General features: G+C 33.9%; 1 protein-coding gene across 6 annotated transcripts in view; it reads right to left on the minus strand.

Moving 5' to 3' along the window:
- PAN3 (poly(A) specific ribonuclease subunit PAN3) overlaps window positions 1-13,327 on the minus strand; it is a 137,822-nt gene that overhangs the window by 87,487 nt on the left and 37,008 nt on the right. For 4 of the 6 annotated variants that reach the window (XM_059144579.1, XM_059144576.1, XM_059144575.1 and 1 more), the window contains exon 5: window positions 5,906-6,067. The exons of the other annotated variants lie outside the window; for them this stretch is intronic. In XM_059144579.1, coding sequence (XP_059000562.1) covers window positions 5,906-6,067 — 162 coding nt within the window. The remainder of the gene's footprint in view (window positions 1-5,905; window positions 6,068-13,327) is intronic. 6 annotated transcript variants of the gene reach the window in all.

The following is a 13,327-nucleotide window of genomic DNA, read 5'->3' on the forward strand; positions in this document are numbered from 1 at the left end:
AATTCACAGACTTGTATCCCTGGGGCAAATAATACATTATATGTTAATAAAAATAATTTTTTAAAAAAGACTTATTTATTGAGAGAAGGAAAGAAAGAGCACATGCGTGCAGGGGTAGGAGCAGAGGGAGAAAAAAAGATCCACAAGCAGACTCTGCTGAGAGCAGGGGCCAACACAGCGCTTGATGGAGATCACAACTCCAGCCAAAATCAAGAGTCGGATGCTTAACTGACTGAACCATTCTGGCACCCCTTAACACTAAGTCTTATGGGAAAGGTGAGAGCACACTGTTATGCCTTCTTTTTTTTTTTTTTTTTAAAAGATTTTTTTTTTTTTTTAATTTATTTGACAGAGATCACAAGTACGCAGAGAGGCAGGCAGAGAGAGAGGAGGAAGCAAGCTCCCCACTGAGCAGAGAGCCCGATGCAGGACTCAATCCCAGGACCCTGAGATCATGACCTGTGCCAAAAGCAGAGGCTTAACCAACTGAGCCACCTAGGCGCCCCTGTTAAGCCTTTCTTTAAAAAAAAAAAAAGGCATTTTTAAACAAATTTTAAAAAATATTCAAGAGAGTTGGCATTAAAATGTGAGCCCCTAAAAGACAATTAATGTTACTGCCTCTTTATATATACATATAATACACACACCATGCCACATACATCTGAATATAACTGATGGCATCCTATGTAAATATAAACGGAGACCGAGTTTAGGAGTGAAACTGACGGAATAAGGTGAAACTGACGGAATGGAAATTTATTTCGTATCTACTATGTGCCTGGAAATTTGAATCCTCACAATTCTGTAAGGTAAGTGCTAAAATATTTCAATCCTAAACAATGGTATCTGAACTATATAATCACAGAACAAATCAAAAATTTGGAAACTGACATATAGGTTGGTCAGGCAGAGAAATGGATAAATAAACAACCTAGGCAAAGACCAAAGAATGATAAAGAGAACTTACACTTAAGTAAAATAAAGTACTACTGATATGGAGTCTCGGGTGACCTTCCACCTACCATCTGCTTGGTGTTTGGGCTAAGATGATGAGAAAAACATAAACTGGAGAAGCCCTGTGACTTAACAACAATGTCAATAAGTAATTAAGACTACTACCAGGATAAGAAGATTAGAAAATATCAAGAACACTTAAACAATGATAAACTTTCATGAGTTTAAAAAAAAAAAGAAAAAGATTCTCTAACATTTAAAAAGAAATCACTATCCTCTGTTCTAAATCAACTGTGATAATAAAACTAAGCAATAGTAATATGGTGGCTATAAATCCCAGAACAATTTTTAAACATAGAAAAGTACTGGAATAAATTACCACAAATTATATACACTGCCTAATAAAAGGAAATTAAACAGTAACATTTAGAGACAGAATACATTAAGGGTACAAAAACTGTAATAAATACATGCTCAGTCTCAAATATTTATAGTCCAATGGGAAAAAGCAGCAAACAGGTAAAGAAATAATATAAAACAATGAAATAACTCTTAAACAACACCAGGTATTACAGAAATGGTTAAAAAAAAATTCTTTCAGGCAAGTATTTACAATGAAGGTAGTATGTGAATTAACTCTTAAAGGAAAAGGAGGAAAGTTTTTTTTTTTTTTAGGCTCGGTTAACAACCATACAAAGATGCAAAGATACAGAGATCTGACAATGTATTTCATATTATATGAGGTATGAAAGATTCCATTTGATTAGAATTTAGTATGTATGGACAGTAAGAGAGAGAGCCCTAGATAAGTAAAACACACCCAAAGGGATTTGACAGAAATTATACAGAAAATACCCTTAGGGTGGAAATTATGTCAGTAGTGTTAACAAAGGAAAGAAGAGGAAGATACTGCAGAATTTTAAGGAATAGGGATTAGAGGCAGACAACATAGCAGAAAAATCTCAGGTTTAGAATTAAACAGGGCTAGGCTAGAATCCTAGCTCTATCGCTTATTAACAATAAGGTCTGGGCCACCTGGCTGTCTCAGTCAGTAGAGCATGTGACTCTTGACCTCAGAGTGATGAGTCTGAGCCGCACACTCGGTGTAGACATTACTTTAAAAATAAAATCTTAAAAAAAAAAAAATAAAGCTTTTCTAAATTGCAACTTATGTTATTTGTCAAAAGAGGATAATATGTCATTACTGTGGCAAAGCCTTAATATGATGGCAAATAAACTGTCCAATGTACTATCTTTCAATTAGTCAAAACTTCAATAGTTTCCTTCTTATAATAAATGGTAGAATGTGAGATGACAGGGGAGAAATTAAGATACATAAGCCTCAGTGACTGGACTGGGAAGATGACGAAGTCATTAAAGAAGAACTACAAAAGAAACTGTAGATTTTGAAAATAGAAAAATGCCTGTTTTAGACAAGCCAAATTTGCAGTGACAGCGGGATACATATCAACATGCAAAGATATCAAAAAGCACAAAAAAATAAGAGTCTTGAACTCAGAAGACAACCCTAATAGAAATAAAATTTTAGGTCTTAGGCATACAAGGGAAAGCAAAGAATGAGTGCACCAAGAACAGGAGCTCACAAGGAGCTGGGGTAAAACCAAAAGTCATGACTGAAAAAAGGAAAGTTTCAAAAATAGGTGGCCAGCAGTTTTAAGCACTAGATAAAACACTCTATTTGGTAATTAAGGAGCTCTCTGACAAATTTTGAGAGCAATTTCAGCAAAAAAAATTTTTTAACATTTTTATGTATTTACTTGAGAAAGAGAGAAGAGAGAATGAGCAGGGTGGGGAGAGGGCAGAGAGAGGGGGAGGAGAAGCAGGCCCCCTGCCAAGCAAGGAGCCCTATATGGGGTTTGATCCCAGGACCCCAAGATCATGACCATAGCCAAAGGTAGACCCTTAACTGACCGAACCACCCAGGAGTCCCAATGTTAGCAAAATTTTGATGACGCCAAACTGTAGACACTGAAGGCATAAATAAATGGGTGGTAAAGAAATCAGAGAAAAGAAAGATCTATTCCAAGGGTTCTCAAGTGGGAACTCCACAAAGAGAATGGAAACCGGATGAACATTATCAATATTTCAAAGAGCCATATGAAAAAAAATTTAGCCTTCACCACAATATGAAAAACTAAGGAAAATAATAAATATCTTTGATTCTTTAATTAGCACATTTTATATATATACACATGTATTTTTATATATATGTTTTAAATGAAAGCATGAATCACTGTCTTACAAATGTGTAAACAGGCTCTCTCATATGAGATCCTTAATGGAAAAGAAAAAAGTATATATATATATACTAAAAGGGGATCATGGGGCTCTTGAAAGAAATCCAATAATAATTGCAGAATAAATGCAATTATGAATGATTCATGTGGAAACCTTCAGAGAAAAGTTTCTGTAGCTCATTTTGGTATAAGGGTTTTGATGGTTATCTTTTGTTTTCAAAACTGGAAAAACTTCTAAAGATGGTAGCTTAACACTAAGAAATCAATGTAAAGAAATGTTTCCAGTTCCAGAAAGAAAGGTAATTAAAGGTCACTGAGAATCAGATGGAATCACGAGGAAAAAGGACTGACCTTAACCAATCCTGCTGTTATGCATAAGTTACAATCCATGGATAGAAAATATGTATGCACTCTCATCCAAAAACAAGTTGTCCTATAGAAGTTCAGTTAACCAGTTAGATAATTAAGCTAACCACAGCTGTAGTTCAATAGAGGGTATATCACATAAAGATTAAGAGAATTTAAAGTCTGACAAACACGGGTTAAAATGTCTGCTCCTCTATTTACTACTACTATTTAACCTTAATGTTACTTAGCTTCTCTGAAGAAGTTTCTTCATTTAATAGTAATATTCCTCTCATGAGCTATTTGAAAGACCAAAAGAGACAATATATGTAAAAAGCTTAGCACAGTGCCTGGCATAAGGTAATCATTTAAGAAACACAGCTATAATTACTAAAACAAAGTACAAATAAACATTTCTCTGACCTTAGGATTGAGAAGGCCTAAGATTTAAAAGAAAGGAAACAACTGAAGCAGGAAAGATTAATAGACCGAGCTACTCATATTTTTTAAACTCTATAAAATTTTTGTGGACAGATATGTTAAAAGGCATCATACAAAACTAAAAAAAAATAAAATAAAAAGGTAAAGACTTGATTCACACGAATTAGTTTCCTTACACATCAAAAAGATAAAAACCCCAGTTTAAAAAAATAAAAAAAGGTACTGACATACTCCTTGCACTGCATAAACAACACAAGGTATCCACAGTTTAGGAATCCACAAACACAATAATGGACAACAGATGAGCATTTTTCAATATTTCAACATGTGACTGATACTGCAAGGTGATACTGTCCTTCCAATATCAGACCAAGCTACTGAAGTATTCCTTATGTCCTTAAAGGAAAAGAACTAGCTGAAGTATAAAATAATAGTAGTAGTTGAAATAGGAGATTCAGATAACACAAGTTCAATCTTTTGTACATTGAAAAGTTTATCTATTATAACCTGCTTTAATTAAAAATAAAACCATTTCTAGCATGCATTCTTACAGTAACCTAATGATTTTTCAAGCTGTGCTACACAGAGGTACCTCAAAAGCTGACAATAAGATAAGACGGGCAGCTGTGGAAAAGCCAAGTGGATACACCAGTGCATTTATCACCGTTTTACCCCACAGCGTACAAGCATTTCCAGTTCCACTTTTAACAGTTCGTATACAGTTAGGGCCCCATTTATTCTGATTAAAACTGAAAAATAATTCTAACAATCCACATCAAATCTCTCTCCTACCAATCTAAAAAGACAAAAATTCAGTGAACTACACTGCTATTCATAATTGACAGAGTCAAAACTTTCCAATGAAATTTTAAGTGTATCATGATGTGGACCCCTTTCCCTGTCCCCAGGCTTCCCTTACTTTATAAAATACTATGAAAATTTATTTTGGGACAGAAACTATGTTTTGCAATATTTTTGGACTAACTCCTTTATTTTTATGCCCAAGGCAATAAAGATATTGCTATGGTATTAATACTGAACAGACCAAAATATTGTGGAACCCCTTCGTAACACAAGGCTGGTGACAAAAATATAACCAAGTTGTTAACTTTGTTATAGCTTTTCTGTGTGTGGTACATGTGTGTGGGATTACAGATGCTTGGTTAGCAATATACATTAAAAAGACCCATATATTCAGAACATTTGGGAAGAAAAATATTCTGCTTACATCTAAACTGAAATTTGGGTTAAGAGCTATATTATTACCGTTACCAATTTTTTAAAATGAGAATTATACTCCAAATTAAAACTGAATCTAATTCAAATTATTTCATAGGTACTTCAGAATCCTACTCAAAAGATAGTTTTTGAGTTACAAAGTCCATTTTCATTATTCAGTATTGATAAGGGAGAGTCAAAGACTAAAATGCACGTGCCTATGACAACATAATATTGAGGCTCGTTTTAGAGCCAATACTTAACAAGTTTGTTTACATGTAATTTTTATTTAGTAAAAATGTACAAAAAGTAAACATATGAAGCTTCCTGTTATTCAGAGTATAAATGAGGTTTCCCATAATAAATTTTATAATGATTTTTTAATACAGTACCCTGAATAACTTTGTGTATTAAAATAACTGACCTCATATCTGTTAACAAAATCCAAAAGGGAAAAACTAAACTTAGTATACTTTTAGGAAAGTAAACTATAAGCAGAGAAAGTTCAAAAAGTCACCAAAGTCATTTAGTTGGTTAACAAGTCACTAACCTTCCTTTGATTAAAAAAAAAAAAAAATCACCTAAAGATATCATCTAAACCATTCAATCTCATACCCACCATCCCACCCAGACACAGAAAGCAACCAAGATATTCACTTTCAAAAAATGTCTAATAAAATTATTTTTACCTGTAAATTGTTTTCTGTGACTCTGTTCCACCAAACCATATTGATGGGTACTCCTGATTTACACCTGTCAGCAAGGCAGCCAATAGGGTTCTTTGCTTTTCGTGCCTTTGATCCCATCGGAACTAGCCTCTCCTCCAGCATCCCCAGGCGATACTTCCTTGGCTAGGAAAAAGAAGGAAAGAAACCAGGCCACTCCTAACATCCCCCACACTAATCTAAACTAACATAACTAACATATAGATGATACCAGGGATGGTGCAATAGGGAACAAGTAAAATTTCTAAGACACTCCCTCTAATGTCCTTATCACCACCCACCATTTCCCAACCCCCCCCCCATACATACCTCCAAAATAACCCACAGTCCTAACAGGCTAAACAACATATAGGTAAAAAGCAACAGATGTTTTAGAAGTATACATTATAATTTGATTTTATAAAACCTTAATGAATAGAAATTAACTTATCAGCAAAGTTAAATGCCTTGCAAAATTTTTTCCACTGGCACTTACCTATTCTCACTGCAATATGAAGAAATGCTTCAAAGGGCACCAAATACAGGTAAAAAAAAAAAAAATTCTCCAAACTATGTCTTTTTCTGTTCCCATTTTGCTATCTTATTTCCTGCTGAGGAACTACCTCCACTTAAAAGAAGCAGTTAATTCCTAAGGAATGGATTTTTTAAATTTTTTAAAATTCTATGCACATTAGGCAAAAGTACAAGTCACTATGTCTTAAGTGGGCCTTCAACTTAAGGTATTAGTTGAAATAAGCTCAAATTTTGTAAAAAAAAAAAAAGAAATACACAACTTTCATGGGTCTTATGAGTATACCAGTAATGTACACAGACTGATATTAAATAGCTTGTCCAATAAAAGCATGAACTCATTGGCAAACATTATAATAAAGTTAGTAAACAATCTTAGTTGTGGTTGGCAGGGCTTTTTAATATGTGAAAATTAATGATAGTTTCCACCACCTTACCTCCCTAATTTATAGCAAATTTGCATTAAATTATATCTTTATAGGAATTTGTATATATATTTTTCCCTTTAAGGAATGCTAATCATTCTTGGGAAGATAGTTTAAGACCTGAAATAACTTATGTTTACTCACTATTCTGATAAAGCATATCTCACTAGTCTGATAAAGCAAATAGTTAAAATTAACTTTCTTCAAAAAAAGTGCCCTAGCCAGACAAACATATAAAATATATAAAATTTTGACCAGTAGAGACAACTAATTTGAAGAAAACACTTGATTTCTAAAATTTCAAAATGACCGTGCGAATAATGCCTATGAAATCATTCTATGCAAAGTAGACACTAACAGAAATGGACCTCTGCTAGTAGTCTTTGACTTAAGATGAAAAAAAAAAAATTAAACTTGCATAAGAAAGGTAACTAAACTACCTACCATCCCAATAATTACAGCAGTGGATAAAGTTCCATGAGGCTAAAATATTTCCATCTCCATGCACTCTTGTACCAATTCAATTACTCTTTAAGCCTATATCACAAGCAACTTTTGTGGATGAAAATAAATATGTACCCATCAGAACAATATTATAAATGAAAGAATTTTAAAGCAAGTTATTTCTAGTAATATAGCTCACAACTACAAGGCTTTGATACACAGCAAAAATACTACACTACAAAATTTAAATTTTGTATTTTAGAAAATGTCTGGGCTAAAGAATATCTTAACTATTAGGAAAGTTCCAACACATCAAAGGGTATTTATTTAAACAAAATAAGCTATCAAATAGGATTTCTACAAGGGCACCTAAATTTCAGTCATATATTTGAAAGCAAGTAGATTATTGCGTTAAATGGTCTTCTGTTATTCAGATCCTTCACAAATGCAGACCTGCTTTGAGCTGGTTATTACAATAGCACAATTTATCTTCTTACAGTAGTATACTAAGCAATGTAGAAAAAAGTATTTAAATAAATCCACTGTAGCATTCTCCCTCCCCAACAGCTCATTTTTCCAAAGAAGAATTCACTACTTTCTCTCCACCCCAACCCTCAAAAACCTATAATTAGCCTAATGCCTTCCCTCTTAGGTGGAAGAGATCCCCAAACATATGCCACTATAGATTTAACTTTCTTCGATAACTAGTCAGAGATTAAAATCTAATCCAAAAGTACAACCTTCTATGTGATACTGAATGAAAAGACCTAAGATATCAATACCATTTAAATTACCATCATAAGCAATGGAAGGCAAAATGACATCTGAAAAGGGATAGCAGAAATAGAAAGCATGAAGGTGAGGCAAAAAGAGTACATATTACTGCACAAGACAAAAATTAGAGTAAAATCTCAACTATAAACTAATTTCCAAACTACCCTATTATTTATCCCTTGAAGGAAAAAAAATGTATGTTCAACTAAAAATCTAAGAGACTACTGTGTATCAGGAATTGTTCTAAATATGTTAAATAAAACACACACCTTTCCCTCAAAGAGAATATAATGTAGTAGGAAACAAAGTCATGCAAACAGAACATACTGTGATATAAAGAATGCATATATAATTAAGGTACCATAGGGCAGAGACAAAGAGTTCACAGAGAAGGCGAATGCAACTCTGAAGAAGAAGTAAGTGCACCTAGATGGAGGAAGTAGGTGGGAGAGGTACTGTAGGCTTGGAAAAACGTGTATGTAGAGGCACTATGGTGTTAAGCGAAAACCCCAAGTATTCAATCGGCCCTTTAGAGAGGGCTACCCTTGGAGAGCAAAAAGATGAGTCTTCAAAGCAATGAAAAAACTGTTCTATAGCCTACACCAAGGACTTCAGACTTCATTCCATGGGCAATTACATTTCATTCCATGGGCAATGGGAACTCTTAAAAGCTTCTGAATGAAAATTAAAGTGGAAACAGGCAGAAAAATTTGTGGACTCTGACAGTAATCACGGTTAGAGTTTCTCAACTCTATAAGCACTACAGACTTTCGATAATTCTTTGTCATGGAGGCAGTTTTGTGCACTGTAGCATGTTTAGCAGCATCCCTGACCTTTAACCTCTAGATGCTAGTAGCACCACAGTCCCAGATGTGACAACCAAATACATCTTCAACGTCATGGGGAAACAAAACTGCCCCCATTTCAGAATCACTGGTGTAGGTGAAGGATGTGAACTCAAGGGAACTGAAATGGGAATAGACCTAATAAAGACTGGTTGCGGAGAGAACTGCTAGGTTAATAACAATAGGTTAATAACAACTATAGGCGATTGAAAGTGGGGGCTAAGGAAATCAGAGAAGTCAAATAGAAGAGGAAGAAATAAAAGGAACAAACAAAATTTTATGGAAAATGTTCACCCCTAAAGTTATTACCCTAAAATTCTTGAGATCTTTAAAATAAACCCTCTACTCCCGAGCAAACAAAAGCAACATCCCTCTTCCCTTTTCCTTAGCTTCTAGTAATTCTTTCCTAAACCAATCTTGAAAATGTGAGAGTTAAAAAAACAGGTATGTCCTCTTGTTGATCCTCTATTCTTGATAGCCTTGCCCCTCTATGGAATTCCACTTATGGAATGCAAGCATTTGTAAATGTCCTGTCCTATTGGTAAATAACCAGCTTTATACCCCACCTCCTAGTAAGTCAATATTGTACATCAAAATTCCCATCTCTTTTTGTTCCTGTAGAAAATATACAGCAGGGCCTGAAAGTGTTCCTCCTTATCTCCCCCTTCCTCCCCTCTAGTTACAAAATTTTTACTTTAAGTCTCAAGATTTACTCTAAGAGTGAATTTTTATCATTCTTCACAAAATCTAAATAAACAGTACAATAAGACAGAAGATGAAAATAGTTTTACCCTTTATACTGAGCATTTAAAAAATAAAACAACAGGTTAGATCTGAACAAAAGTATTCAAGGATCCTTCCATTTTTAAACTATAATGAACCCATGAATCTTCTCAAGATGTTACTAAAATAAAGATTCTGATTTAGTGGGTCTAGAGTGAAGCCTGACTCTACATTTCTAAAAGGCTCCCAAGACTGCTAGTACTGCTTATCTGGTGACCACACTTTGAGGAGTGAAGTTTCAGAGAATGTCACAGAAATAACCTAGATAAGAAACAACTACTGGTCCAGACAGAAACTGAAGCCACTCCCTGAAATAAAAAGAGAGAAATTCAATAGTTCAACATCCCAAATCCATAAAGCTTGACCCAGATACTTAAAGCCTTCAAGAACTTCAAGACCATTACACATGCAGCCCCCAGAGCCCTGGCTCTTCAAAATTTCTTGCCCTGGTTCGTAAAAGCCATTTCCAATGGTTTAGGTCTAAAAGAAGTCCACCTTCATTCCTTACAACTGAGGTAAGTCTCTATGTCGAAAAAAGAACAAACAGTAAAAGCTAATTTTTAGGACTGTTTGAGTTCAAAACTCTAAATGTATGCACATTTTTTCACATATTCATTCAGTCAACATTTCAGCATAAGGTTCTATGCCCTTCTTCCTAGAAATACAAAGCTAAGATATATTCTCTTCTGAAATTTCAGTCAAGCCAAAGAAAAATCTATAAATACCATGCTTGTAATAGAAAATATAGTTAAAGCTACCAAGTAACAGACCAATTTTTCAGTGCACAATTCTTTTGGTACAACTGCAAAACAACATTTCATATTACCAGCCATATGTAGTTATACGTCATCTAACTAGTAATAAACTAGAAATCAAATTGTTATCCTAGTACAAAAAGTTTCCAATACCCTGAAATTTAAAAACTGTTTCTGAACGTCAGAAACACCATTGTGCTTTCACCCTTTATACTCTGAAACAATGAATGATGATTTAAAGTTACTGTGAATGACATTTTTGGATGATTTTCATTTTATTAGTCAAAACTGCTCCATATACTTAAAAACAGTGGTACATATATATGAATTATCTTCTTTCAGTGCTTGCTTCAGCAGCACATATACTAAAATATGAATTATCTTCTTTCAGATAAAGCTTAACAGTTACATAAAATCATTAACTTTTGCTATAGTAACTCAGCAACCTACCTCCTGCCACTCTTGATGGTCTTAGGTCCACTAATAGAAACCTCTGGTCTAGAATCTACTACATACTCATTTGAAAATAAACCTGCATTTCTTTCATCACCTCTTCTAACTCACAATGGTCTTCCCTCAATTAATTAAATGCCTTGGCATTTTAGCATATTTATAATTATGAGAACTAAATATGAGACTGTAATTCCATTAATTCAGTGGTTAATCTAAAGTCACTGGGAAAAAACAGACCCCAAACAATAAAACACTTCAATTTCTAAATCAAATAAATTTTCATATAGTCATCAGGATAGGGAACTATATACCTCTACCTAATTTGTTACCTGGATCTTAAAGGCTCCTACACCTAATTAATTTAAAACAGTAAACCCAGACCTACAAGTCACTGTAGCGTGGGCTCCAATCATTTTCTCCATAGGTAAAAGACTTAGAGTCAGAAACACAGCAAGCCAGCTGCAAAGATTATATTGTATTTTGTCTTGTCAATTAATTATTAATTATGGGCTTTTTGTGAAAACAGATTGGACTCCTTAAGTTTTCATTGTTCAAATAAAAACAAGAGTAGGATGCAACAGACAAGTCAGTCTATCGAGAAACAGGCTCACTGTTAAGACTCAGGGGCAGGTAAACATCTGTAAATGAAAAAGAACTTTTAATTTGTGGAATCAATGCACAGGATGACAGGATGAAAACAGAAGATGCTGCTAAGTAAAAATTGATCTACATGATATCAAATAAAACAAAAAAGGATTTACATACATATGCAAACACATTTTTAAGCTCTACTATGAATCAGTCCCCCAATATTATCTGCATAAATTTAAGAAAGCCTACAAAGCAGTCACTACTTTTGTCCTTAAAACCTCAATATTACAATGGAGTTCTACTCCAACAAAATCAAGATCAGTTGGAATACTCTTACTAAGTTTCGAAAGAACTAGAACACCAAACTGCAACTTCTTTCATTCTATTGCTTTAGAATGGAACTAGAATATAAAATGTAGATAAATAAAATACCATGACAAAAAATCATTTTAAGTGAACATGAGTAAAGTTGTTTTTTTAAGTCATGAACCTTATTTCCACAACAATCAACTGTAACAATTTTAAGTTTTTATAATGTGTTTCAGTACCTTATCAAAACCAAAGATCATGCTAAAATGCCTATTTGCTTGTTAGCAAAAGGTTCCCTTTTTATGTATTTATATGTGTACCCTTGGTTAAATTCAATCTTAAAATGTAACAGAGGATCTTCAGATCTGCTAAATAATATATATACTTGGTATTACTAATATACTCTAATATACCCTGCTATAATTGAACTTAAAGTAAGGTAGTGGTTAATCAAAAGTAAATCTCACACACATTCAGAAACAGATAAACACATTTTAAAACTACAGAATCATAAGCAGTCAAGACTGGAACTACCATTTAATAAGCACAGGGCACTATGCCAAGCACTTTTTACCCATTATGGTATTAATCATCATAATTCTGTGAGACTGGCACAATTGTAGAACCAACTTTACTGATGAGAAAAGTGAGGCTTAGAATTAGTTAAAATAACTTGCCTATAATCTCACAACTAATACAACATCCGGCCCTGGAGTTTGTACTCTTACATGATACTCTGCCTCCAGTCTGAAGAAAGCTGTTCCATATTCTATAACATTCCTAAACATATTTCACTCTTACATTATACTAGCAATCCTAAAATGACCAAATACCAATTTCTAAATGAATCAATCTCTCTTTGAATCTAACTGGCATAGATGGTTATCAGTAAGAAACAAGAGCTACAGAGGCTCCATTCAAAGAAATAAAATTAAGCAGCTCCCTGTACCCATTTTCAAAATGCAAGGAAAAAAATACTGGGAATTAAACAGAGTTGGAGAAATTACACAGTTTGGGTTAAATTTAGCCAAAACTTCGGCTAGCATGTTTGTGCTAAGAATTCTAAACTCACCTTTATGAATTCATTACAGACCCCTACTTCATAGGAAAACAGAGATAGCCACCAGTAATGCCAAGCTATTAAAATCAGCTACTCCACTTTGTAAATACAATGATCAGAGAAAAGTAAAAAGCCAACCACACAATCTCAGAGTGAGCTACTAGTTCCTAAATCCAAGTAGTATATGCACCATCATTTTATCAAGCTGGATTAGGCAAGCCAAAATGCCCAAAGCTAAAACAAAATAAGGACTATACAATTATATATTGTACAGAAAAGGCATGCTGCTTCATTCAGTTCACACATTTAAATATGGTTAAGTATCAAACACCAAACCACCACACATCTCTTAAAAAAAAAAAAAAAAAAAAAAAACCTCTAAAACAAAGATCTGCCATGAGATCTTTTATAATCAGTCAATAGAACAAATTCCAGTC

This window comes from Mustela lutreola, chromosome 13 (assembly GCF_030435805.1).
Source record: "Mustela lutreola isolate mMusLut2 chromosome 13, mMusLut2.pri, whole genome shotgun sequence".
Lineage (NCBI taxonomy): Eukaryota > Metazoa > Chordata > Mammalia > Carnivora > Mustelidae > Mustela > Mustela lutreola.